The 24976-nt window shown below is 32.3% G+C and overlaps 1 protein-coding gene across 3 annotated transcripts in view; it reads left to right on the forward strand.

The window, feature by feature from the left end:
* Positions 1–24976, forward strand: part of LOC111716809 (neurocalcin homolog) — a 55542-nt gene that overhangs the window by 24332 nt on the left and 6234 nt on the right. For 2 of the 3 annotated variants that reach the window (XM_023492300.1, XM_023492308.1), the window contains 2 exons: positions 15267–15324; positions 16257–16675. In XM_023492300.1, the coding sequence (XP_023348068.1) occupies positions 16283–16675 (393 nt within the window). In that variant the 5' untranslated portion in view covers positions 15267–15324; positions 16257–16282. Of the gene's footprint in view, positions 1–15266; positions 15325–15395; positions 15510–16256; positions 16676–24976 lie in introns of those variants that run through there. The other variant, XM_023492316.1, reaches the window with a different exon arrangement.

Below are 24976 nucleotides of genomic sequence, written 5' to 3' on the forward strand. Positions count from 1 at the left end.
AATTAGGCGTGCACCCAAAAAATTGGAAGATTTGAACCAAAAATGAAGGCAGGGCCCCCCCCCCCCTACATCAAATGTGCCAACTCCACCATCCCCTTTTTAAGAAAAAATTCAATTTTCTTTAGCCGAAGACACTCCAAAAAATTCACAAAAAATTTCAGCCCAATCGGTCTAGCCGTTTGGCCGGCTATCGGGAACATATATTTTTGAATGTCTTGTCTTATTATATAGATTTATGACTTTTCGGACTAAACATCAATTCTCCATGTTTAATATTTGCAACCGAAGAACTGCATTTCTTGCAAAATTGCAATTGTTCCAATACCTGCAAATATAACATAAAAAGTTTTTTTCTTCCAGAAACTGCCAAAAAAGGTGTTGGGAGGTTTGTCGAGAAAATCTTTTTATCTGTGCAAAGAAGTTTGTTTAAATTATTCATGTAAAGTTTTCTTTTTGTTTCACTATTTTCTGTTTCCATTCCTTTTGTTGTTTCCTCTTTCCTCTTTCCTTGTATTGTTTTCTGTTTCCTGTTCCCTTGTATTGTTTCCTGTTTCCATTCCTTGTGTTTTTCCTGTTTCCTTTCTCATTGTATTCTTTCCTGTTTCCTGTTTCCTTGCATTGTTTCCGGTTTCCAATCCTTGTGTTTTTTCCTGTTTCCTTTCTCCTTGTATTGTTTTCTGTTTCCTGTTTCCTTGCATTATTTCCGGTTTCCAATCTTTTTTAAGTTTCCTGTTTTCATTCCTTATAATATTTACTGTTGCAATTCATTGAATTTTTTCCTGTTTTGCTTCCTCAAGAAAATTCTTTGTTTTGTTTCCTGTTTCCAGTTCTTGAAATATTCACGTTTCCTGTTTCCTTTTTTCAATTTCTTGAGGTAATTCCTATTTCCTTGTATTGATTTTTGTTGCCTTTTTTATTGTTTCCTGTTTCCTATTCTTGTATTGTTTGTACAATGCTCAGATGAACTAATTTTAATTCTTCCAGAAATTCTCTAGAATTCTTTTCTAAATTTCCTCCTTTCATGTTTCTTTTGCTTGCATCAGCACTCACTATAGTAGGCTGTCAACCAATCAGTTAAAAAAGAAATATTTGACATTCAACTCTCTCCTCCCTCCCCCCCCCCCTTCTCTGCTATCCTTACTATTTGTTAGACCCTTTCCTCTCCAATAAACATAAGAGTCAAGGGGAGACGTCAATTATAAATTGTCTTTGATCTGCAGTCTTACAGGGTACTTAATGGACTTTCTTTTTTAATCAGAAATGAACAGCCTTTTCTAAAGCAGAGAATCTTTTAAGGAAGTCCGGTTTTGGTCGGATTTATTGAATTGCTAAAAGTTGTTGAACAAAATGTGCTAATTTCTTTTCAAAGTTTGTTGGATTTAACGATATAAAGTTTTCAAAATCATGGGTTTAAACTTTTATGATTCTTTTGAATAATTTCAATCGGTTAATTCCTTGATATTCTCTTAAATTTTGTTTACACAGCTTAAAAGGACTATAAGCGTAATTTCAACTGACCCTCTATGTTAAGATGGCAAGCCCTGATTTACAATGATACACTTGAAAGCTTTGTTTTATCAAGATTTAACTAGATCGCTTTGTTTCTTTCGTTAAACTCTTTTCATTTGCAATTTCTCTGGGAGAGTGACTTGCGCATTTCTTGTTTATAAGAAACAATGGATAAACTCGTAGAATTAAACACTTTGGAGACAGACAAATGCCATTATCTTCTAAATTTCTGATCAGATTAAGGTTTCAAGGGTATTGTAAATCGGAAATAGCCATTTTTGCATTGAGAGTAACTTGACATTGCGCTTACAGTCCCTCTAAATCTCTTAAATGTGATGGGATTAGTTTCAAACCCGTACTTTTTAATTTAAAAATTAACGAACTCAAATTGGTCGGAACTCTGAATTCTTATCAATGAAAGACGGGGTAACGATAGGGTGGGAGTTAAAAGTCCCATTACAAGGAAAAAATTCTAGATTTTGCCTTTAAATGTAAAGGAAAAGTATAATGCATAATTCTGTTTCCATAAAATGTTCAGTATATCTTTAATATGCAAATCTCGTGCTTTTTTCTCCATTAAGGAAAGTTTTTTGCACTGCATTATACACAGAGACGTTGAAGGCTTTTTTAGGTATGGATAAATACAAAAAACTCTGCCTTTAGTGCGCTTCGCTCACATCTTCTAAAACAATTGTGAACATTTTCTCTTTGTATCCATTGTAAAACAAAAACAAAAAAAGTTTGCGTATTTCATAAAAAAATATTATTGGAAATCGAATTTTGTTGGAAGCAAAATTTTGTAATTTTGATCATTCATAAACCTTCCCTGGGGTCATGTGACGTACCACAAAAAAATTGGACCGGATCAGTTCAGCCGTTTTGATGTTTATTGGATACAAACAAACAGACACCCAAACGGATAAACATACAAGCAAAGTATATATATAGATACAAAAATTTATTTTTCTGTTCAGGCTTAAGTTAGGTACTGTCTTGTGGGTTACTTTCTTTTTAAAAGATTATAAATGAAACTATCCCCTTTTGTTTCCCACTAAACAGTAATTTCCGAGGCTTCTTTCTAATAATAGGCATTTGGGAACATTTCTAAACTTTTGCCATGAAATCCATCCTGGTGTTTAAACTAAACTTGGATTTCTGTTCTACTCCGCACGCAATCTGAGCCGAGCATTTATACCGCGTTGATCTGTTTTTTTCATAATTAAGTTTAGAAATTGATTTAAGTGCAGTTTTTCTTAGCTTAACCCTATCACAATGGGCGAAGGGGGTACACCCCCCCCTCTCTCTGTGCGTTGCAAAAAAAATCAAAAACAGTGAATAACTTTTTTATTAATTAAGCTTCAGATCTAAAAATAATTTATTTAAAAAAAACACTTGAAAAATGGATGTAAGAACATTTTTTAATGTTAATATTTGTCAAAAGTAAAAATAAGTATTTTTTCATCATATTTCTGTTAAACTTTTTTTAAGCCTCGGCCCGGGCACCCTAACCATTAAAGTTGGAGGTCTAATTTTTTTTTTATGAGCTGGCCTTGAATAGTTGGGCTAGGGAAATGTATGAACTCAAATCAACTCACTCTAAGGGCAAAATCATGGTGGGGGGAAGAAACTCCCCCCCCCCCTCAAACTATTTTAGACGAAACAGCCCAATCAGGATAAGATTAAAGAGACTGTTGACTTTTTAAAAACAGTTTTTCCTCAAATAATTTTGCCGGGCCAGGGGGGGGGGGTGTAAAAATATAGAAAATTTCTTTTTCTGTTTACATTATATTGTGTTAAATGTTTCCTGGAGGGAAGAGAAAACGCCTGAACATCCCAAAAAGCAATAATATGTATTGTAGAGGAAAGATATTGCATTGGCTTATCTGTGAATGGTATATATGAGTTAAGTAAGTAAATATGTGCATATTTTTCCTTCCCTCTATCAGGAGTGTATAAGATATCTATATATAAATTTGGCTTGTCTGTCTGTCTGTTTGTATCCAATAAACGTCAAAACGGCTGAACCGATCGGGCCCAAATTTTTTGTGGGACATCTAGGGACCCCAGGGAAGGTTTATGAATGATTGAAATTTTAAATATTTGTCTCCATCAAAATTCGATCTCCATTAAATTTTTAAAAATTTTGAAAATCCACGAAATTTATTGTGAAAATCCGCGAATTATTTTTGTTTTGTTTTACGATGTACACAAAGAGAACATGTTCACAATTAATTTAGAAGAGGGGCGCGAAGCGCCCTCTAAGGCTAGTACATTATATCTTGGGATCAGGGGGTATACATTTTCATAATTTCTCTCTCTCTGACACACCTCTGGGACCCGTGTTAGGTATGACATTAACTTATTAGGCGCCTGTTTTTAAGCTATATCTTTGCTTTGAGCCCCCCCCCCTCCCCCAAGCTAAAATGTTGATACAGGCAAGGCCTTTCAAATGTTTTCATATTTTTTTTGTCAGATGTGAAATTGTAGAAATATCAAATATTGTTTTAACTTTTGTTTTCTTCCACTGAGAAGTTTCTTACAAAAAGAACTTTCACACTTGTAACACAACAAGCCTTATTTAGAATTAAATACAAGATAAAGGATAAAAAATGAAGAAAATATATAACAGAAATATAACAGAATATATTAATTCAATTTCAGGAAAATTGGACGTTTTGGTAAAAAAATTAATTAATAATTTAAAGAAAATATGATTACATATTATTTAACAAACAACTAACCTTTGAGAAATTGACGAGTATTGCTATACAGTAAACAATACATGCTTTAGGTGTTAGGCTAATATTGATGCTCAAAATTTGAATTATTATTTGATACCCATAGAAACATAGATCCTAGAAAATAAATTAGTTGTTTTTGTTGGAGCATTCAACATTATATATTTGAACAGATAAAGCCAGCTACAGATCAAGTTTAGCGCTATTATTGCGCATATTACGAATTTAAACCCCAATTCCAACCCACCCACCCACCCTTTTTTTTACCAAACTACACCTCTATTATTCTTCCAAGTTTTCTAAGAAAAAGTTTTCGTCTGCCCAATCATAGTTTTTCTTGCATGTTGAAAAAGTTTAAGAACTTTTGAAATGAGTAGATAAACTTTTATCAATGTCGTGTTTTAGAGCTTAAGGTTGTTATTTAGGAGCTTATGAGAATTTTGGTGTTTGGGAGCTTATCGAGAAGATTGTTGGTTTTGGAGTTTGTTTAAAGGATTGGTGTTCTGGGAGCTTATTCAGAAAATTGGTGTTTTGGAAGCTTATTTAGAGGATTGGTGTGAGAGCTTATTTTAAGGATTGGTTTATTTAGAGGATTGGTGTTTCGGTAGCTTTGTTAGAGGATTGAGATTTTGGGAGCTTATTTAGAGGATTGGCGTTTTGGGAGCTTATTTAGAGGATTGTTTTTTTGCGGGCTTATCTAGAGGGCTTGTGTTTTGGGAGCTTATTTAGAGGATTGGTGTTATGGGAGCTTATTTAGAGGATTGGTGTTATGGGAGCTTATTTAGGGGATTGGTGTTATGGGATCTTATTAAGGGGATTTGTGTTTTGGGAGCCTGATTTTGTTCAGGGAGTACATTTTGAGAATTGATGTTTTGTGTGCTTATTTAGAGGATTGTTTTTTTGGGAGCTTATTTAGAGGATTGGTGTTTTGGGAGCCTATTTTAAGAATTGGGTTTAGAGCTTTTTAAATGTTTTTAACTAAGCTTTTAGGCTTTATTTTATGTGGCTCTATCTGTAAGCATCATCTCTTTGTATAGTACAAAGCAATAAAAAAGTTGGCGGATTATCAAATAAGTTTTTGCGCATTTTTTAAATTTCACTAAAATCAACTTTTATAATTCTGAGCATCCACAAATCTTTCCTGGGGTCATGCGAGGTCCCACACAAAATTTGGGCCCTATCAGTTCAGCCGTTTTGACGTTTATTGTACACAAAATGACACAAAGAGACAGACAATTAAATATAAAGATGAAAAAACTTTTTAAGCTCTCTGCTGAATTGCTTTTTATAAGATGTTTCTTTTATATATATTTTTTACATTAATTGTGTTCGGTATCTTTTTAAATTAAGATTGCCGCGTTATTTAAATTGAATAAATCTATAAATTGTCGGATGAAAATTGGTAAAGGTTTTTGAAATTAATTTAATGTTTTAAAAATAATAATTTTCTTGAAGTTTTTAAGTAAATATGTTTCCAAGATGTATACTCCTTGTAAAAGATTTTTCTTGAATTGAACTATTTAAATTTGACAAATTTGGCACATGGTTCATTTCCACCATAGAAATCAGACCCTGCTTTAAATAGGACTTCAGCCTTTAATAGAATATATATATATATATATATATATATATATATCCTGAGTAGGTACCAATCTCCTGTTTCAATGATCCCCAGTTACCTTCTGTCTCCTGTTTTATCCATATATTCCTTTTTTTCTGTCCCCAGTTAACTTTTAGATTCATTATATATCAGTCACAACTCACAAACCTCCTGCTACCTTCCCAAAACTTCCTGTTTACAGTTCTAAGTTTTCTGTTTTTGTCCTTTTTCTCTCCTGTTTTAATTCTTTTGCCTAGATTTTCTAGATTTTTTACATTCGTTCACTTCTCATAGTTTCTCCCGTTTCCTATTTTCTCCCTCACTTCTCAAATCCGTGTCCTGTTTCCTATCATCTAACTCACTTCTTATATGTGTCTCCTGTTTCTTATCCCTAACTTCTCAAAGGTGTCTCCTGTTTAATATCATCTTCCTTACTTCTCATATTTGTCTTCTGTTTCCTATCCTATTCCAGACTTCTCATATTTATCTCTTGTTTCCAATTCCTTCCCTCACTTCTTATTTTAAATCCTGTTTTTACAAATTAACGCCGAGCCTTCAGATTTTCTAGTGGTTTTTAAAACATTGAAGTGTGAAGATCCATCTATCCATCCATCCACCCAAGCTTCTTATTCATGATTCTCGTATTCTACATCCTTATGCAACCATCCCACTCACATACAGTTAGCCCCCCCCCTCCTCATCCACTAATACTCAGGCACCCTAACCTTTCTTCTTGATGGAGGGTAGATGTAAGAACATTTTTTAATGTTAATATTTGTCAAAAGTAAAAATAAGTATTTTTTCATCATATTTCTGTTAAACTTTTTTTAAGCCTCGGCCCGGGCACCCTAACCATTAAAGTTGGAGGTCTAATTTTTTTTTTATGAGCTGGCCTNTCACTTATCTTAGGTCTGCATACTTATCCTAGCAGACTTATCCTAGTGTGCTTCTAAACTGATCTGTTTATATACAATACCTCACTTATCTCAGGTCTGCATACTTATCCTTGTGCACCTTACTTATCCAATTGTACATCACACATTGCATCCTTGTACTTTTTATTATCTAATTAGCTAGTATTAATTATATTGATTAATATATTTCTGATCAAATAAAAATTATGAAAATGTTATTTTGACATTTATGATTATAAAAAAGTTAACCGTTCAAATTCCTTTGTATTTTTATTTTAAATCTTTATTATTTTAGGTTGAATTTTAAATTTGTTAAGCATCATATTCATAAGTTAACTTTAACCAAAGTTTATCTAGCTCATTTTAAAAAGAACTTGATCCGAAAATTTATGAGAAAATAATTTGTAATCAACTCCGCTTATTAATAGATATCTAAATTTTTAAGAGATAAAAATCATGATTTTTAAACAAAATCAGAGGTCCTAGAACTTTTAAATATATACAGAGGACCTTTAGAACTATTAAGAATATATTCAAATGCTATTGAATGGTTTAGGAACGGAAAGAATTGTTTAAAAGACGATGGTAAATCAGGAATTGAATAAATCAATAAATTAATTTAATATCCTTAGCTTAAACCATTGCATTGCACTATTTGAACTGTTTAATTAGTTAATTAGATTGAGATTTTAATCGTTAAAAGATCTTTTCGAGGTTCAAAAATTCTCCAGGTTTGGAGTTGAAAGAGTATCAGATTACTACAATGGTCCTGGGTATTATCAATCAATCTACTCGATTCAAATTTATCCAAAAAATCTAGTCCATATATTTAATCCTTACTACTCAAATTATTCATAAGCAATCCTCTTCTCAGTTACAATCTTTTAAACTCATATTTTCAAACATAATCCCTTCCATTAGGTTGCAATCCCTCCTGGCTCAGATTATCAGACATAATCCCTTTCAATATGATACAATCCCTTCCAATAGGATACAATTCTTTCCAATAGGATACAATCCCTTCCAATATGATACAATCCTTTCTAAAAGGATAATCCCTTCCAATATGATAAATCCCTTCCAATATGATACAATCCCTTCCAATAGGATACAATTCTTTCCAATAGGATACAATCCCTTCCAATATGATACAATCCTTTCTAAAAGGATAATCCCTTCCAATATGATAAATCCCTTCCAATATGATACAATCCTTTCCAATATGATACAATCCCTTCCAATATGATACAATCCCTTGCAATAGGATACAATCCCATGCAATAGGATATAATCCCTTTCAATAGGATATAATCCCTTCCAATAGGGTATAATCCCTTCCAATAGGATATAATTCCTTCCAATAGGATATAATTCCTTCCAATAGGATACAATCCCTTCCTATATGATACAATCCCTTCCAATATGACACAATCCCTTGCAACAGGATATAATCCTTTCCAAAAGGATATAATCCCTTCCAATAGGATATAATCCCTTCCAATAGGATACAATCCCTTGCAATAGGACACAATCCCTTGCAATAGGATATAATCCCTTCCAATATGACACAATCCCTTGCAATAGGAAATAATCCCTTCTAATAGGATATAATCCCTTCCAATAGGATACAATCCCTGATTACCCGAAGTAATATCTTTAATAGCTGTCCTAGTCATTTGTTCCTCTCCATCCATTATTCTTAATTACATTTCTTTTTTCTTCCTTTTTATCCTTGGGCTTCATCTGTGCTAAAGGGACTGAACTTGGGCTTCATCTGCGCTAAAGGGACTGTACTTGGGCTTCATCTGCGCTAAAGGGACTGTACTTGGGCTTCATCTGCGCTAATGGGACTGTACTTGGGCTTCATGTGTGCTAAAGGAACTGTACTTGGGCTTCATCTGCGCTAATGGGACTGTACTTGGGCTTCATCTGCGCTAAAGAGACTGTACTTGGGCTTCATCTGCGCTAAAGGGACTGTACTTGGGCTTCATCTGCGCTAAAGGGGCTGTCGACGTAATTTCACGTGACGCTTTATTTATGCCCCTTTTAAAACGGAACCTTTAAAAGTTTTTTTTTCTGATATAGAATGCAGGATAAAATAAAAATTGGATATTTTTAATTTTGATTTCTCTGCATTTCTTTCCTTCAAAAATACTGGAGGTTTAAGGGTATCCCTCTTGAAATGGATTAAATAAATGGATTAAAGAAACAATTTGATTTGAACATTTTAGGTGAAAAATCACATTAATTTTAGTACTTTTTGTAACTTGTAAATGTATTCTATTTAAAGAGAAGTTTTAAACAATTTACCAAGAACACAACTTATTTTCAAAATATTTCCTTTGCTAAACTTTTAACTTTGTTTTCCCTAGTTTTAGTTCTACTTCGAGTCCCATCTGAATACACCTTGTTACACTTATCCCCCCCTCCCCCTACACCTTTCTAGAGTACAGCAAATTCAGTTTACAGTTCAGTTTAGAGTACATTTTACAGTACAGTTTAGAGTACATTTTACAGTACAGTTTACAGTATAATTGTATGTAAAATAACAGTAAGGTACAGTACAGTACAAGAAATACAAACAGTGTTAACCAATCACAAAAGATGAGAATTTAAGACGACTGTACAGAATTTACATTGTCTGTTTCCTTATATTCATGATTCCCCACAACTGTAATCTTATTTCTTTCTATAGTCAAATATTAAGCTAATGAAAGACCACGCACCTCTGCCCCTTTAGTAAAAGTAAACTCAACCTATATGAAGCATAAAGTCTGACCGCGTCAACCTTGTTGCACCGGCTAGTCCTGTCCATAGAGCTAGGTACAGTACACACTGGGACCGGAAAGGTTGACCCGGCTCGGAAATTCAAATGTACTACGGCTAACCGTGATACTCAAGGCAGAAGACTTGATTTAATCTTGGAATCGTCATATTTTAAGAGTTTTAGATCGTCTTTACAGTCTCATCCTTTGTGTGTAACCCTTTATATAACGTGTATCCTACATTTACAATCATTAATCTCAAAAAAAGAATTTTATTAAATAATTTTGAAATTGGAAATTGAAAATTGTTTGTTTTTTTCAAGTCGAGTCTAGGAAGAGAAAAGGAAAATATGAAACGTGTCCGGGGATTTTAAACTGGGGGTATATTTTTTCTAACGTTTTAACCCTCCTTGATATTTGTATCTCAATTTTTTTTTTATAAAAAATATTTGAGAACGATTTTTTATGAGATGTGGGACGTTTTTTTAAAGTTACTATTTACCCCTTATTAGAATTGATTATCTCATGAAGCTGTTGTTTCAAGAATTCACGGCTCCGTCTCTCTCTTTCTCTTTTAGTTTAGTGAGAGCAGTCTTGTATATTAGGATTAATCGTACAATCCTATATACCAAAGCTTTTCATACAAACATAAATAAGGGCGGAATTCTGGAAGGGAGCGATTACATTATTTTCAGGCAGCGGAAACGTCATGTGTGTGTGTCTGTACCAAAAGAGTGTGTGTAAAGTTTACCGTACCAAAGGTTTATTCAGTACGTAAGAATCTCGGTATTTGTACAGTCTAGGAGAGTACATTTGTTTATTGTTAATTGTTTACTTAAAAAAAGTTTAATATGCATGTTATATATTATTTACATATTTAAGTCAACAGTATAAGCCAAATTTTCATGCAAAGAATATAATTTGATTAAAGTTTACAATAAAACTACTCGTTATTCAAGTTTAATTATAATTGACGACATTGTTCTGCAATTTCCTTGACTGTAGTCGTGTTGTGTGTGTGTACCAGAAGAGTGTGTGTAAAGTTACCATACTGGTCTGCAAAGCAGTGCGACTGTCTTTCTCATGCCAGACCAGCGCCATTTCCTTTCCCTTTATTCCTATTCCCTGATTATTTTAGTAAAACTCAGTTTAAAGATATGAGGATATTTTCATCTTTGTTTGTCTTAAAGTTCGGAATTTTTGATTTTTCTTTAAAACTTTTTATTATCTTTATTAATAATATTTATTTTTAAAATAATAATGTTCTAATATATATTTTTACACCAAAATATTCTAAAATTTTCGGGGAACTTTAATATAAAAAAATTTGCTACCCTTCCCGCCCCCAGATAGTTTAAGTGTTAAGATGCATATTTTTAAAGCTGAAGGAAGACAAGAATGTGCTCAATTAAGTTTGATTAGGAATTGTCTCGTATATCTGTCTTGGTATTTTTAAATCTTAATTTCCCGTCCTTTAATGACCCAAGTGCACCAAGGGATTGATACTTTTCAGGGATTTATATTTTCTAACAAAAAAGATCTCCTCCCTCTTCCCCCAATTGAAATCATGATGTCGTAAAAGAAAAAGAAAACAAAGAGTAATACAAGACATTGAGAACCAAAATTCCATGCTCATTGTTCAAAATCTTATAAAAGTAATTTTAAAAATTCTGTTGTTGATCATTTTATTTTTTATCCCATCCCTTGTTCAGTTAAAATTTGGACGGTTTCCAAACTGTTAGAATTAGTTGTATATCCACTGTTTAGTTCTTTAATCACATCCAGGAGAATACACCAGGAACCCATATCATATCCACTGTTTAGTTCTTTAATCACATCCAGGAGGATACACCAGGAACCCATATCATGTCCACTGCTTAGTTCTTTAATCACATCCAAGAGGATACGCCAGGAACCCATATCATATCCACTGTTTAGTTCTTTAATCACATTCAGGAGGATACACCAGGAACCCATATCATATCCACTGTTTAGTTCTTTAATCACATTCAGGAGGATACACCAGGAACCCATATCATATCCACTGTTTAGTTCTTTAATCACATCCAGGAGAATACACCAGGAACCCACATTATATTCACTGTTAAGTTCTTTAATCACATCCAGGAGGATACACAAGGAACCCATATCATATTAACTGTTTAGTTCTTTAATCACATCCAGGAGGATACACCAGGAACCCATATCATATCCACTGTTTAGTTCTTTAATCACATTCAGGAGGATACACCAGGAACCCATTTCATCTTTGTCTGCATGTCAAGTGTACTGCAGATTCTTGAAAGAATGTAAACAAAGTCATATACGCCTTTCAGACACTGCAGTACACTTTTTATTTAAACAAAGATGCTGAGATCGAGCTTTGCTTATCCCAGAAAATGCCCGAAATATGGTGTTGAATACGCCTTCCAAACGCTATATAGTGTACTTATTATGTAAACGAAAATAATGGGATTCCGGCACTCAACTCGAGAAATGTACTACATAGCTTTGTTTACCTAAAAATTGTACTGCAATATTCAGTTTTGTTTATTCTAATCCCAGAAATTTAAGTACACTTTTTATGTAATTAGAAATATAGGGATTCCGGTTCTTCATTCTAATAAGGGAATCATATAGATTTGTTTTAAAATAAAATATAGTTAAGTTTCTGGGAGAATTTAAAGTAAACAAACACAATGCTTATTCTTAGCCCAGAAACTGCACTACACTTTTTATGTACTAAGGGAAATTTATGTACTCTATGTACTTAAAAATAAGGGAAATTTCAAAGGAACAAATTTTATGGTGTTAAAAATAAAACCTGTTGGCAAGTGTTATTGTAAACAATTTTAAAGTTGTTTTTCTATTTGAATCTTAATTGTATTATTTGTTAATCATTTCTAAGTGTTTTTAACTCATTGGCAACAATACTAGCATAAAATATGCATTTCAGAGTGAGAACCAAAAAAGAAACATTTTTAAATGTCAATATTTTTTGTAATTTTTATAATATTTATGACATTTTCTTAGGAATAGTTCAGTCGCAAAGTACAAATATAGTTCAGTTTCAAAGTAATTAAATTGTTTACGAAATAAGTTTGCTTTCAGATATCTTTAACGATTCGCAACAGAAACAAACAATTCCGTTAAATCTTATATAGAATAGGACTCAAACTGCGTTGTTTATTAAGCTAGGTTTTAAAAGGACTTCCAATTATAAAGTTGTATGCTTTATTCACAACGGTAACCGTCCTACCTTTTTGTAGATATCTGCTTTGTTCTATCCGAAAATTTGTTAATTCTGTAAATTTCTTTCTTTTTCTCTTCTGCGCGAATCCAAAAGTCACTGTTTCAGGGAAACCACAATTTAAAATTATCAATTTTTAGGAAGAAATAAGGATAGTTTTGTTCTTTGTCTCTGTCCAAGGTTTAATGGTACCGTTGTGAATCTATTTGATTGAAGGGTCATTTGAATTTACTTTTACAGTCTAGTTCAGGTACCGTTGTGAATCATTTATGGCACTTTCAAATGAAGGGGTACTCTAAAGCTATTTTAAAGAAGAAAAAAAGAAAATTTCTGTTTAAAATTAAAAAATAATTGTGAAAAAAAACTAAAAAATGTAAGATTTCTCTGAGAAAACATAAATGTTGCCAAAACCAGTATTTCTGGCACCTTCCAACTTCGCTATAAATTCCAGCAAGCAACTCCTCGTCACTTTCACTCATTTTCAGATTCTATAGATTTAATTATTTACTAAGTTCAAGAACAAAAGATCAATAAAATTTATGAAAAAAATAGTTGTTCAACCATTTTTAAATTACCATTACTTCTTTTCTAATCCCTAAATCTTTGCAACCCAATGGTGTAAACCATAGATTAATAACAACAGAGATAAAACACTATATGTCGTCTTTTCAAGATTTAGGGGTTTTTTGTTCACGATAACCCTGAGGCAGAGGTCCAAAGTACAGGCTCTCTGTCTTGTAATTCAATGCAACATGCTTCTGCCTCAGGGTTATTGTGAACGAAAACCCCTAATTCTTGAAAAAAACGACAACTAGTGTTCTATCTGTGTTGTTATGAATCTATGGTTTAAACTTTTAATAATTTAAACTTAGATCATTCGATCGAACAATTAATTTGTTGTAACCCCCCCCCCTTTTTTCAGTGTATTTTTATAAAGGTATTATGATAATTTGTATGTCTATCTCGCTCCAGGCGCTAGAGGTGGGGGGGGGGGACCTTTTCGAATTTCCCATATTTAATCCGTTCTTAAAAATCTAATTAAATTATAAGTTGACCAGGTGCAGTTCAAATTTTTCCAGGGGAACGTCTCCCCCCTCCCCCCCCCCCTCCCACACTTTAGCCGCTACCATGGGTTATACCCTGAATTTGTAAATGGGTAAACATTGGATATTGTTTGTATTTAATATCTGCAAAATGTAAAACCCCGGTCCGATGTCAATTCCCTGTCATAAAGTTGAAATTGTTGATTTTAGAATAATATATCTTTGATGTCCTCCATATCAATTTATTTTGTGAACAGATTTGAAAATTTACCAAATATTAAATACATTTTGTTCTCATTATTAATGCTAAGTTTTACTTTTTTCGATTAATTCCTTCGGTATTTATTTTAAAATACTCTGATTTTGGATTCTATTTACTGTTTTTACTTTCAATATTTACTTTTTTCTTCATTTAACATTTTTTTAAGGTATCTTCATTTTTCATTTAATTTTTTTGTAGAAATCGTCTTTTCCTAGATTTCTATTTTTTTCACAGATTTCCATTATCATCATGATTTCCTTTATTTTTGCTTTCTAGATTTACAAAATCTTTTATTTCTTTTTTTCTAGATATCAAATGTCTTCTAGATTTAATGTAACCCTTTTTTATTAGATAGCTATTATTTTCCATAATTACTTTTTGACAGATTTCTTACTCCTTTCCTTCCTTTCTTCTAGATAAACGTTATCAGTTCTAGATTTCAATTATATTCTAGAATTTTTCTAGATTTTAAATATCTTCTAGATTCCCTTTTTCCAAGTTATCCTAGAGTCCTGGTTGCCCTGTGTTATATCTAAAATCTATACAATATTGATTAGACACAATAGTCCTGATATTCAGGCCTGTAGTCTGCCTAGCAAATATAATTATCACAAGGTTTTCTTCAGGGGGTATACATTTTCCGACCCCCCCTCTAACCCTCCCCCACCCGGGCCCTTTCCTCTCATTTTAAAGTAAGATATGATGTTCTGCGCTCTGCACTATGTTCTCGATATTGTTTCGCACAGTTTTATTTTTCCTTAGAAAAAACAGTTCGTAATCTATTAAAAATCTCTTGTCCTCGTAAATAAATTTTCCTTAAAAACAGCGTGGATTAAGTGTTATCAACGCCATTTTAAAATTAAAAAGTAAAATATCGAAGAGAAATTTTGCGTTTCTTTTATCTCAAATAAATTTGTTAATTAATTACTATTTACTATTACTGTCACCAGCGCAGATCAAAGCGGTGCGACAGACTTAATAACAAATTAGGCGGATGCATAAGAGATAGTGGGATAGAAAACTAGCGAGAGATTCAGGGTTATTAGGATATAAACAGGGTGGAATAAAAACCACAAATGTTTTTTTCTTGGACACCCTGTGTTGATAGGATTAAAGTTTTCTTTGATAAACTTTCAATTTTTCAGTTTTAATCTTTTTTTATGAGTTAAACATTCCTTGTTTCAGATAAGAGGAACGCTGTGTTGAGCGTTTAGTGGAGAGCAGCCATGCTCTAAACATTTAGGAACCCCAGATATTATTCATAGAGTATAGACAAGTGAATAGAGCATGCTCTAAACATTTAGTAAACCCCAGATATTATTCTTAGAGTATAGACAAGTGAATAGAGCATGCTCTAAACATTTAGTAAACCCCAGATATTATTCTTAGAGTATAGACAAGTGAATAGAGCATGCTCTAAACATTTAGGAAACCCAGATATTATTCTTAGAGTAGAAACAAGTTAGAATATTGCAGTAGCAACTATAAAATTGGGAACGGTGGTCGACTTTGATCGTTTAATCAAAATTAGATTTTTATAGATAAGTTTCATGTTAAACGAAGCTCAGTATATTAATGTTTGTTTGGTATTATTTGCTTATTGTATTTGTGCAGAGAGTGTGGGGGGGGGATAATGTTTATTCAGTGGTTTATGTATGATAAAGCAGGTAAGGATGGATTGAAGGAAGTTTGGGACAGCAGGGAACTGGGAAGAATAAATTGCTTGATAGGAGTTAGAATCAGGGAAGCAAGGATGAGAGAATAAATGACAGGATGAATGAATGAATGAAGGATGGGACGGGTTTGAAAGAATGAGTTGTCTGATTGATTGTCTCTAGGGTGTGTTTATATATGGAAATGGTTTTCTGTGGAGAGGAGAGATTACACCGTTAAAGGTTGGCACCCTGAGGAAATATAAGGATTAAGAGACAAGAGAGAGGGATAGGACGGATAAAATCATACTCAGGGTAAAGTCAGGATCAGGAGTAAGGTTTGGATATACAGAAAATAATATTTTACTCCGTGTTGAGCTAAAAAATAGAATAGGATAAGAATAGATGGAATCTTATTTCGGGTGCAATAACAGTACAGAAGTAGGATGGAAAGGAATGAATTTTGCTCCGGGTTCAACTATAGTACAGAGCTAGTATTATAACGGATAATATCTGGATGCAGGTTGTGAAAACTCTCCTTGAACCAGGATGGGAAAACAAAACAGTAAACTTAAACCAGAGGTCCTGGACGATCTCAAGTCCAACACCGAGTTCTCCGACGCCGAGATTCAGGAGTGGTACAAGGGGTTCCTCAAGGACTGCCCTAACGGTCAGCTGTCCGTCGAGGAGTTTAAGAAAATCTACGGAAACTTCTTTCCGTACGGTGACGCGTCAAAATTCGCGGAACATGTGTTTAGAACATTTGACGCCAACGGGGACGGAAGTATCGACTTCCGGGAGTTCTTATGCGCCCTCAGCGTGACCTCTAGGGGTAAGTTGGAGCAGAAATTGAAGTGGGCCTTCACCATGTACGATCTGGACGGAGACGGGTATATCACGAGGCAGGAGATGTTGGAGATCGTTACTGCAATCTACAAAATGGTGAGTTCAACAATCCCTTTAGTTAGATATAATAGATAGACAACAACTTTATATAAGGAAAAATAGTTAAAGCAGTCGCAGACGTAGTTTTCAAGTGAACTTTCATTCTCAAAGGGACCCTTAAACGAATTCATGATGAGTTATTCATGTTTTCCTCTAATAAAATCAATTAGTTTTAATTGTGGTTTCTCTATAAAAGGGACTAACGGAAAAATGCTACAGAAACAATGGAGGAAATTGTCAACATTAACAATTTGAAACTAGAAAAATTACGATATCTTAATCAGTACAGATCAGATAAAGGGTTTTAATGGTACCATTGTGAATCTTAATATGGAGGGTTACTTGAAATATCAACGACAGAACCTTTAAAGAGAAATGATATTGAAATGAATAGTTTCCTCGCAAAATAAATGCACTGTCTTTTATGTGTCATTAATCCTTGCTTCGCAGATAAACCTTTTATTCAGATTATATTATTAAATATAAACTTCCTTTTACACTCACCCTCGCTTTTATAATACTTTTCTTTACTTTCCCTTCCCTCACTTTTATAATTCTTTTCTTTATATTCCCTTCCCTCACTTTTATAATTCTTTTCTTTATATTCCCTTACCTCCTTTAGTATTCCATAACTTTCTATTCATACTCTTTTTCTTTGTATTCGATTCCTTTTTTCTTTTTTTAGCCTTATTCCCCTGTGTTTTCCTCTCTTTCTTTTGGTGGTTTCCTTCCCTTCGTTTTCCTGTTCTTCCCTTTGTATTTCTTTCCTTCCCTTTGTTTTCCTTTTCCTTACCTTTGTTTTCCTTATCCTTACCTTTGTATACCTTTTCCTTCCCTTTGTATTCCTTTTCCTTACCTTTGTATTCCTTTTCCTTCCCTTTGTATTCCTTTTCCTTACCTTTGTATTTCTTTTCCTTACCTTTGTATTCCTTTTCTTTCCCTTTGTATTCCTTTTCCTTACCTTTGTATTCCTTTTTCTTACCTTTGTGTTTCTTTTCCTTACCTTTGTATTCCTTTCCTTACCTTTGTATTATTTGTATTCCCTTTGTATTCCTTCCTTACCTTTATATTATTTTTTTCCCTTTGTATTCCTTTCCTTACCTTTGTATTCCTTTTCCTTCCCTTTGTATTCCTTTCCTTACCTTTGTATTCCTTTTCCTTACCTTTGTATTATTTGTATTCCTTTCCTTCCCTTTGTATTCCTTTTACTTTCTTTGTTTTCCTTTTCCTTACCTTTGTAGTCCTTTTCCTTCCCTTTGTATTACTTTTCCTTACCTTTGTATACCTTTTCCTTACCTTTGTATTATTTTTATTCCCTTTCTATTCCTTTCCTTACCTTTGTGTTCCTTTTCCTTACCTTTGTATTCCTTTTCCTTACCTTTGTATCATTTTTATTCCCTTTGTATTCCTTCCTTACCTTTATATTATTTTTATTCCCTTTGTATTCCTTCCTTACCTTTATATTATTTTTATTCCCTTTGTATTCCTTTTCCATACCTTTGTATTCCTTTTCCTTCCCTTTGTATTCCTTTTCCTTCCCTTTGTATTCCTTTTCCTTACCTTTGTATTCCTTTGTCTTACCTTTGTATTCCTTTTCCTTACCTTTGTATTCCTTTTCCTTACCTTTGTATTCCTTTTTCTTACCTTTGTTTTCCTTTTTCTTACCTTTGTATTATTTTATTCCCTTTGTATTCCGTTTTCTTACCTTTGTATAATTTTATTCCCTTTGTATTCCTTTTTCTTACCTTTGTATTATTTTATTCCCTTTGTATTCCTTTTCCTTACCTTTGTATTATTTTATTCCCTTTGTATTCCTTTTTCTTACCTTTGTATACCTTTTCCTTACCTTTGTATTATTTTTATTCCCTTTGTATTCCTTTCCTTACCTTGTATTCCTTTTCCTTAACTTTATATTTTCTTTTTCTTCTCTGAATATTGGAGAAAAGAATATATATCTATTTCTGCATAAATATAAAACTGTATACAGTACACACAAAGGGGGGGGCAAGTGGTAGTGGGGTGGGGTGGGGGGGATTAAGGGAATGGATGTTCAGTGCTCCCTAATAGTTTTTTTCTTGTCTCTGTTCTAGAATATTTATTTCCATTTCCAGGTTTAATTGAGAAAAAAATCTTGGATGCATCGCAACATTTATCTTTCGTGAGATGAAATTGTGGAAATGTTTATCACCCTCCATAAGTTATCAAAAGTTGTGATAAATCTTTTACAGCGAAACCGCCGAAGAAGGATTGCAAGTCATATTTTTATATTGTTTCAAGTCCTCACGAAGCAGGGCAGAAAAGTAAAATTGTTACAAACTTTAAAAACAATTTCATCTAACAAAAGAAATACACATTTAACTCTCAACTTTGGGGTGGTTTTTGAAAATCATTGAATTGAGATATTAAATAAACCTTGTTCTAAAATTGATGAGTTAAGGCGAAGTTTCTCCAGGAAAGTATTGAAGGTCTACAAAAGAGGTTATACTCAACAAAATTTTTTAATTATTTTAAAATAAAATTGTATCTAAAAAAACAAGCATCCGAAATACTTTCCAATTTTATTATATTACAGCTTTTAGTGGGATATGCTAAGATTTTAAGATGTTTAAGTGTAAAAATCCAATTTGAACCTTTGTAGGCAAATTGGAATCACATAAGTACCTTTCTTCCTGTTTAGCCTTCATGTTGTAATTTCACGTAAACTCTCATTTAAGAAGAGGAGCAAGACCGATTCACAACGAGACCCTTCAAACTCTGATCAATAACGTGGAAGCTGTCGTCGTTTCATTTTAGCTTAAAGGGAGTGTTCGCGAAAAATGAAAGGTGGTTTAGGCTTACGTCGAAAAATAAGCTCTTTTCATTTCGCTACTAATCTTACTTCTATCTGTTGCGTCTATCAGGAGCAAATTGTTAAAAACGACTCATGCTGAAGAACGTAGCGTCCATACAAGATTAGAAAGTTGCAACATTTAACTCGGATCGTAAAATAATCAATACAAATCGTTCAGATATTACAAATAATTCTCATCGATTATTTTTCGACTCATTCATATAAAGTTAATATTTCATAATATTTTTGATTTTTTTTACGTATTTCGCTGCTGCTGGATTTTTGAACATTACTGGGAAACATGAAAATGTCGTCTTCATTGTTAAAAATCCTTGAAACAGGAATAAATGTAATATCAGATCATAAAAATAAAATGAAATAACAACTAAATACGAATGCGCCGAAAAAAAACTGTCTGAATTTGCATGGACGCTATGTTCATCGGTATGAATCGTTTTTAAGAATTTTCTACTGATAGACGCAACAGATAGAAGTCAGATTAGTAGCGATCGAAAGCGATTATTTTTCGCCGTAAGCTTATTCCCCCCCCTTCATTTTTCGAGAACACTCCCTTTAAAGTGTTTGATTCGTTGTTAAATAAATACTATTTCTGAAGCAGAAATGCGCAAGTCACTTTCAATGAAAAGATGATTGATATCTCATGCATTCTTGATCCAACAAAGCTTTTAAGTTTACCGTTGTGAATCCGACATGCCCATTTGTAAATATTGGGTCCCTTGAGTTACGCCTACAGTGAAACAGCCCCTTTAAACGAGCAAGATTTGAATATTTTGGTTTTTGCCTAAATTTGCTCACCAATTTAAACTTACTGTATTATTCCTCTAATTATGGAATTTTGTAAATTTCCGGATTTTTTTCCGAAAATTTGTTTAACATGACGGATCAAATATATAGGATCGACAGATTTTACCGTCAACCAATTTATTTGGGAAAAACTTAAGACTGACATAAAGTAAACATTTTTGAGTAGTAAAATTCAAAAATTGGGAAATCATTTTCATTTTCAAATCCGTGAGCAACCCTTTTTTTAATTTCTGAACAGTCCCATTAATTGTTTCCCACCCCCATCAAACTTGACGCAGAACTCTTTTGTGTTATAAATTGAGCAATATTCTCGTAAGACTTATCGTATAGTGATAAAAGAAAATAATGGGGTTTATATAAAGAACCATATGTTTATTCCCACCAACACATCTAGACTAAACAGTACTTGCTCCACAGATAAGAAATCATTATTTCTATTTGTAGGCATTGTACTTAAATATGTGCGCAATTGAACACTTTTCGCGCAAATCTTTATGTTCTCTTAAATAATTCGTTCACCAAATAAAAACTTTTTCATTTCATTTTTGCTTTTTGTTGAATCAAGACATTTAAATAATATAGTAAAATAAAACTTTCCTAACATATCCTCCGATCTTCATATTTAGTATTAGGACTCCTCAAAGAGAAATGAGTCGTTTCCACAAACTCTGATTTTCTGATCCCTATATTTATGCAACCCAAAGTCTTAGAGCTGAGATATTTCAAACTATGACTCCTATTAGATCAAATAATTTAAGTTTGAAATATCAAAGGTTTCTAACGTCGGGTTGCAAGGTATAGGTACGATGAGATTTTTAATATTCTGTAATCACCCTGGCTTTTCCCCAATGCTTGCTAGTTTAATGGAAGTGTTTCAATTCCGCAATTTTTCAATATTTTAATTCAATATCAATCGCTACTCATTGATATTGAATTCAATTCGGGATCAGCCTGTACCCCTTAAAAATAAGATTAATCCGAAAAAATGATTGCTACTCTAAAAATACGATTTGATCCATATTTTTAAACAAAAAGAGTGCGAAAGATTCTGATGGAATTGAAAAAAGATTTATTTGATAGGGTCTCATAAACTTAGTAAAATTCTCACAAAACTTTATTAGAATCTAATAAAACTATTAGAATCATAAACTTTTAAATTGAATCAATTTATGAATAGTTTTATGAGTTATTTATAGTTTTGATGCATATTAAGAGAAAACTGTTCTTAGTGAGACGTTGAGACATTAATATTTTCGGAGGAAATAATCACAACTACAAAATGTTGTTTTACCATAAAAAGAAAATTAGCAGAAGAATTTGTTTTGTACAGCTAGGAGTTTGCACTTTAGATTGTATCTTACACTGCAGAAGACTTTTAATCTTTCCGAACAGAAAAAAAAACAGACATTTGACAAGACTTCTAAAATGGGGTGTATAATGTTTAAGTTGGGTTGGAGAGATAATGGTTTTTAGATTTAATCAAAAAATACTACCATTGTGAATTGAGCATGCTGCAATATGAAATATCGTGAACAGTCTCTTTAAAAATAGTAAATATTATACACCCTATATATATATATATATATTACATATACATGACTATACTGATCCTGCTTCTTGTATGCAGCCCCTAGTAATGATTGTGTGTCCTGAGGTTGTGGTAAGACTTTTTTAATTAGACTTTTCTCAGTTGCCTGCAAGCCTGCATAATCAACCCATTTTACGGGGCTTTTTTCTTCTCAAAAATCCCTCAGGGACTTTTTTAATTGCATCTTGTCTCCTTGAGGTCAAAACATTCTTATCATAATGTGCTCAAAGTGTTACTCATGTATTTATGACGTATGTATATATGTAATATAATAAATGTAAATAGTTCAATTTTGATGGGGAGATAATTCCTAGATCTGAAATGAAGTAAATACTGGCATTTTTATATATATTAAATACATATATATACATACACTGTACATTTAACATTTTGTATCTGCACTGGATAAAATAACACGTTAGAAAGTACCATAGCTACAGCCCACAATTATGTTAAATTAATCAGATAATTTGGTTTAATTTTCTTATAACAAGTTTTTAAAAAAATAAATACTCCTGTTACTCTTCCAATTAAACTTCATAATATTATTTTTTTTCTTTAAACGAGTATTTGTTAGCAATATCTACAATATCTTGTTAAGCGTATAATGGGGGGGGGGCTCTGTGAGCTTAGCACCCCTTGGATTTGTGAAATCTATGATGGTGCTGTTATATACAGTACGGTACAGTACAGTAAAGTACAGGGGCAAGATAAAAATGAAGAAAATTCTTGAAGCTTTTTTTGCGCTTTTGATGTAATTAATTCTAAGCAAAACTTTCTTCATAATTAAGTTTAGTAGAAACAAGTCAACTTTGCAGATTCATATTGTGGATTTTGTACTATTATAATTTAAAATGTACTGAAGGGGACTTTAAATGTCGAGGAATAAAATTGTATTCGAGAATGGGAGAAACGATTTTTTAAGTAAATTTAAACCTCATATGCATTGCAATACAGAGAGATTGTACATTATGATAAAAATTGGTATTTAGGCTTAACTCTATACATTTCTGTTTTCACGAACTGGCAAATTTTGTTTAAAGCAAGCTTTTTAATGCTTCCACGATTTTTGGATTTATCCAACATTTTGTGTTCCTCAAGTTTTGCAGAAAATTGAATATTTTATTCCCTAGGGGCAAAATGGAATTATTTTCAACTAAATCTTATAAGTTTACCCAAAATAGTTTCTTGGTTGTAAAGTTTTGAGAATGTTATTAAAAGATTTTATACTTTAAAATTTATTTTAAAAAAGATTTCCTTTGTACACTGTACTTGATATTAAGTGAAGTGTACATTTATTCAAAACTGTTTTATATTTAAATAGTTTATTTTTTTTAATCTTAGATCATCTTAGAATCATAATTTTGTAACTTAAGTCTAGTTTTAGCAGGAAAAACTGTGACCTCAGGACAACACTTAAACCCACTGTAGTGTTTGCCTAAAAGGGACTGTCGACTGAATTTCAAGTGACCCGCAATATTTAAAGCATTGCATACCTGTCGATTCACAATGGTACTCTTTGAACCTTAAAGAATAATAAAGATATAAACTTTTCTTAATTTTCTGTAGTCTTTGTTCCATAAATCCACTCCACAAGTAACTAATTATAAAAACATAATCAATGTTCAGAGTTAAAAAAAATTGTGAATCAGCTATGTAACTCTTTAGACGGAGGGTTACTTGAAATTACTCGACGTCTTGCTGAACCCCCAACTCACTGTAGATTATTAACGGGGTAATTATTTTCCCAAAAATAACTCCCTTTCTCATCTTCAAAAGTATTTTTTCTATGTGAATTGTCAAAATTGAATTTTTAGCAAAAATAAATTTATTTTTTTGATGAGAAAGGTTTAAGTTTATATTGGGGAAATACGTACCCTTTTTTGTTGTTAATGGATCATGTACATATATACCTTTTGCATTAACACTTTCATTAGCATCTATGAGACTCAATAGGTTGTATTTTTTGGGGTTTTTTTTAAATATCTCAATGGATTATGTGTTATATGACTCCCTACAATGAAGTTAGCACTTGTGATAAATATGTTGTATATAATTTTTTATTTAATGAGTGATGTATATTCTTAATATTTGTAATAGTTTTTATTATTTTTATTATTATTATTATTTTACTATTATTATGTGTATTCTTAAATTTTAGTATTTTTTAATTTCTTTGTTCTTTTTCTTGTAGACTACATCCTTTAGTTTTCTCCTTTTTATTTCGTTCTATTTCCTGCTTTTCTGTTCCCTGCTCCCTTGTCTCCCTGTCATTTACTCATTTCCTGCTTTTTCTTTCCTGCTTTTCCTATCTTCACAAGTCCCCCCCCCCCCCCCCCCTATTTAATTTAAGATTATTTTCTAATCTATTTCTTCCATTCAATAAAATGAATTTCTTTCCTTGGCTTAACTGTAAATTTTTGTATTTATAATTAATATTTTCTTAACTTTATTACTCATTACATATTTTCTCGCCTTCTTGTAGTAAACTTAAAAACTGAAAACTATATTATAATAGACAAAAATATATTATTATTAGAATACAGATTGTTCTTCTCTTTCATCTGATTCTTTGAAAAGTGTTTTGAATAATCTCTTGAGAAAACAAATCTTAAAATATTTTTACATTTTGAAATAGCTCTGTTATTTTTTATTTTTAAACGCAAATGTAAAGCGCTTGGACCCTAAAAATTTGTTAAAATTAGAATATATTCCATTAACCACTTTTAAAAAATTATGTTATTTTTAACAACGAAATTGTCTAGCAAAATTAGCAAAAAAAAATTTATCCCAAGAAGGTTGAACCAAGCAAAGTAAATAATAAAGTTAAATAATGTGACAATCTTAAAGTTTTTGATGGATAATCCAATATTCCCCTCTTTATTTGAAAGGTTTTAGTCAAGAAAGAATTTGAATTTTGAAAAATATTATTCCTCCAGGATTGAGCAGTTTGCCCAGTTTTGGCAAAGGCTGGGATCAAAAATTTTATCAAATTCTAGAAATAAGCTTTTTTATTTCTGAAAGGTACTGTAGACGTATTTTTCACAGTACTGCA

This window comes from Eurytemora carolleeae, unplaced genomic scaffold (assembly GCF_000591075.1).
Source record: "Eurytemora carolleeae unplaced genomic scaffold, Eaff_2.0 scaffold1, whole genome shotgun sequence".
NCBI lineage: Eukaryota > Metazoa > Arthropoda > Copepoda > Calanoida > Temoridae > Eurytemora > Eurytemora carolleeae.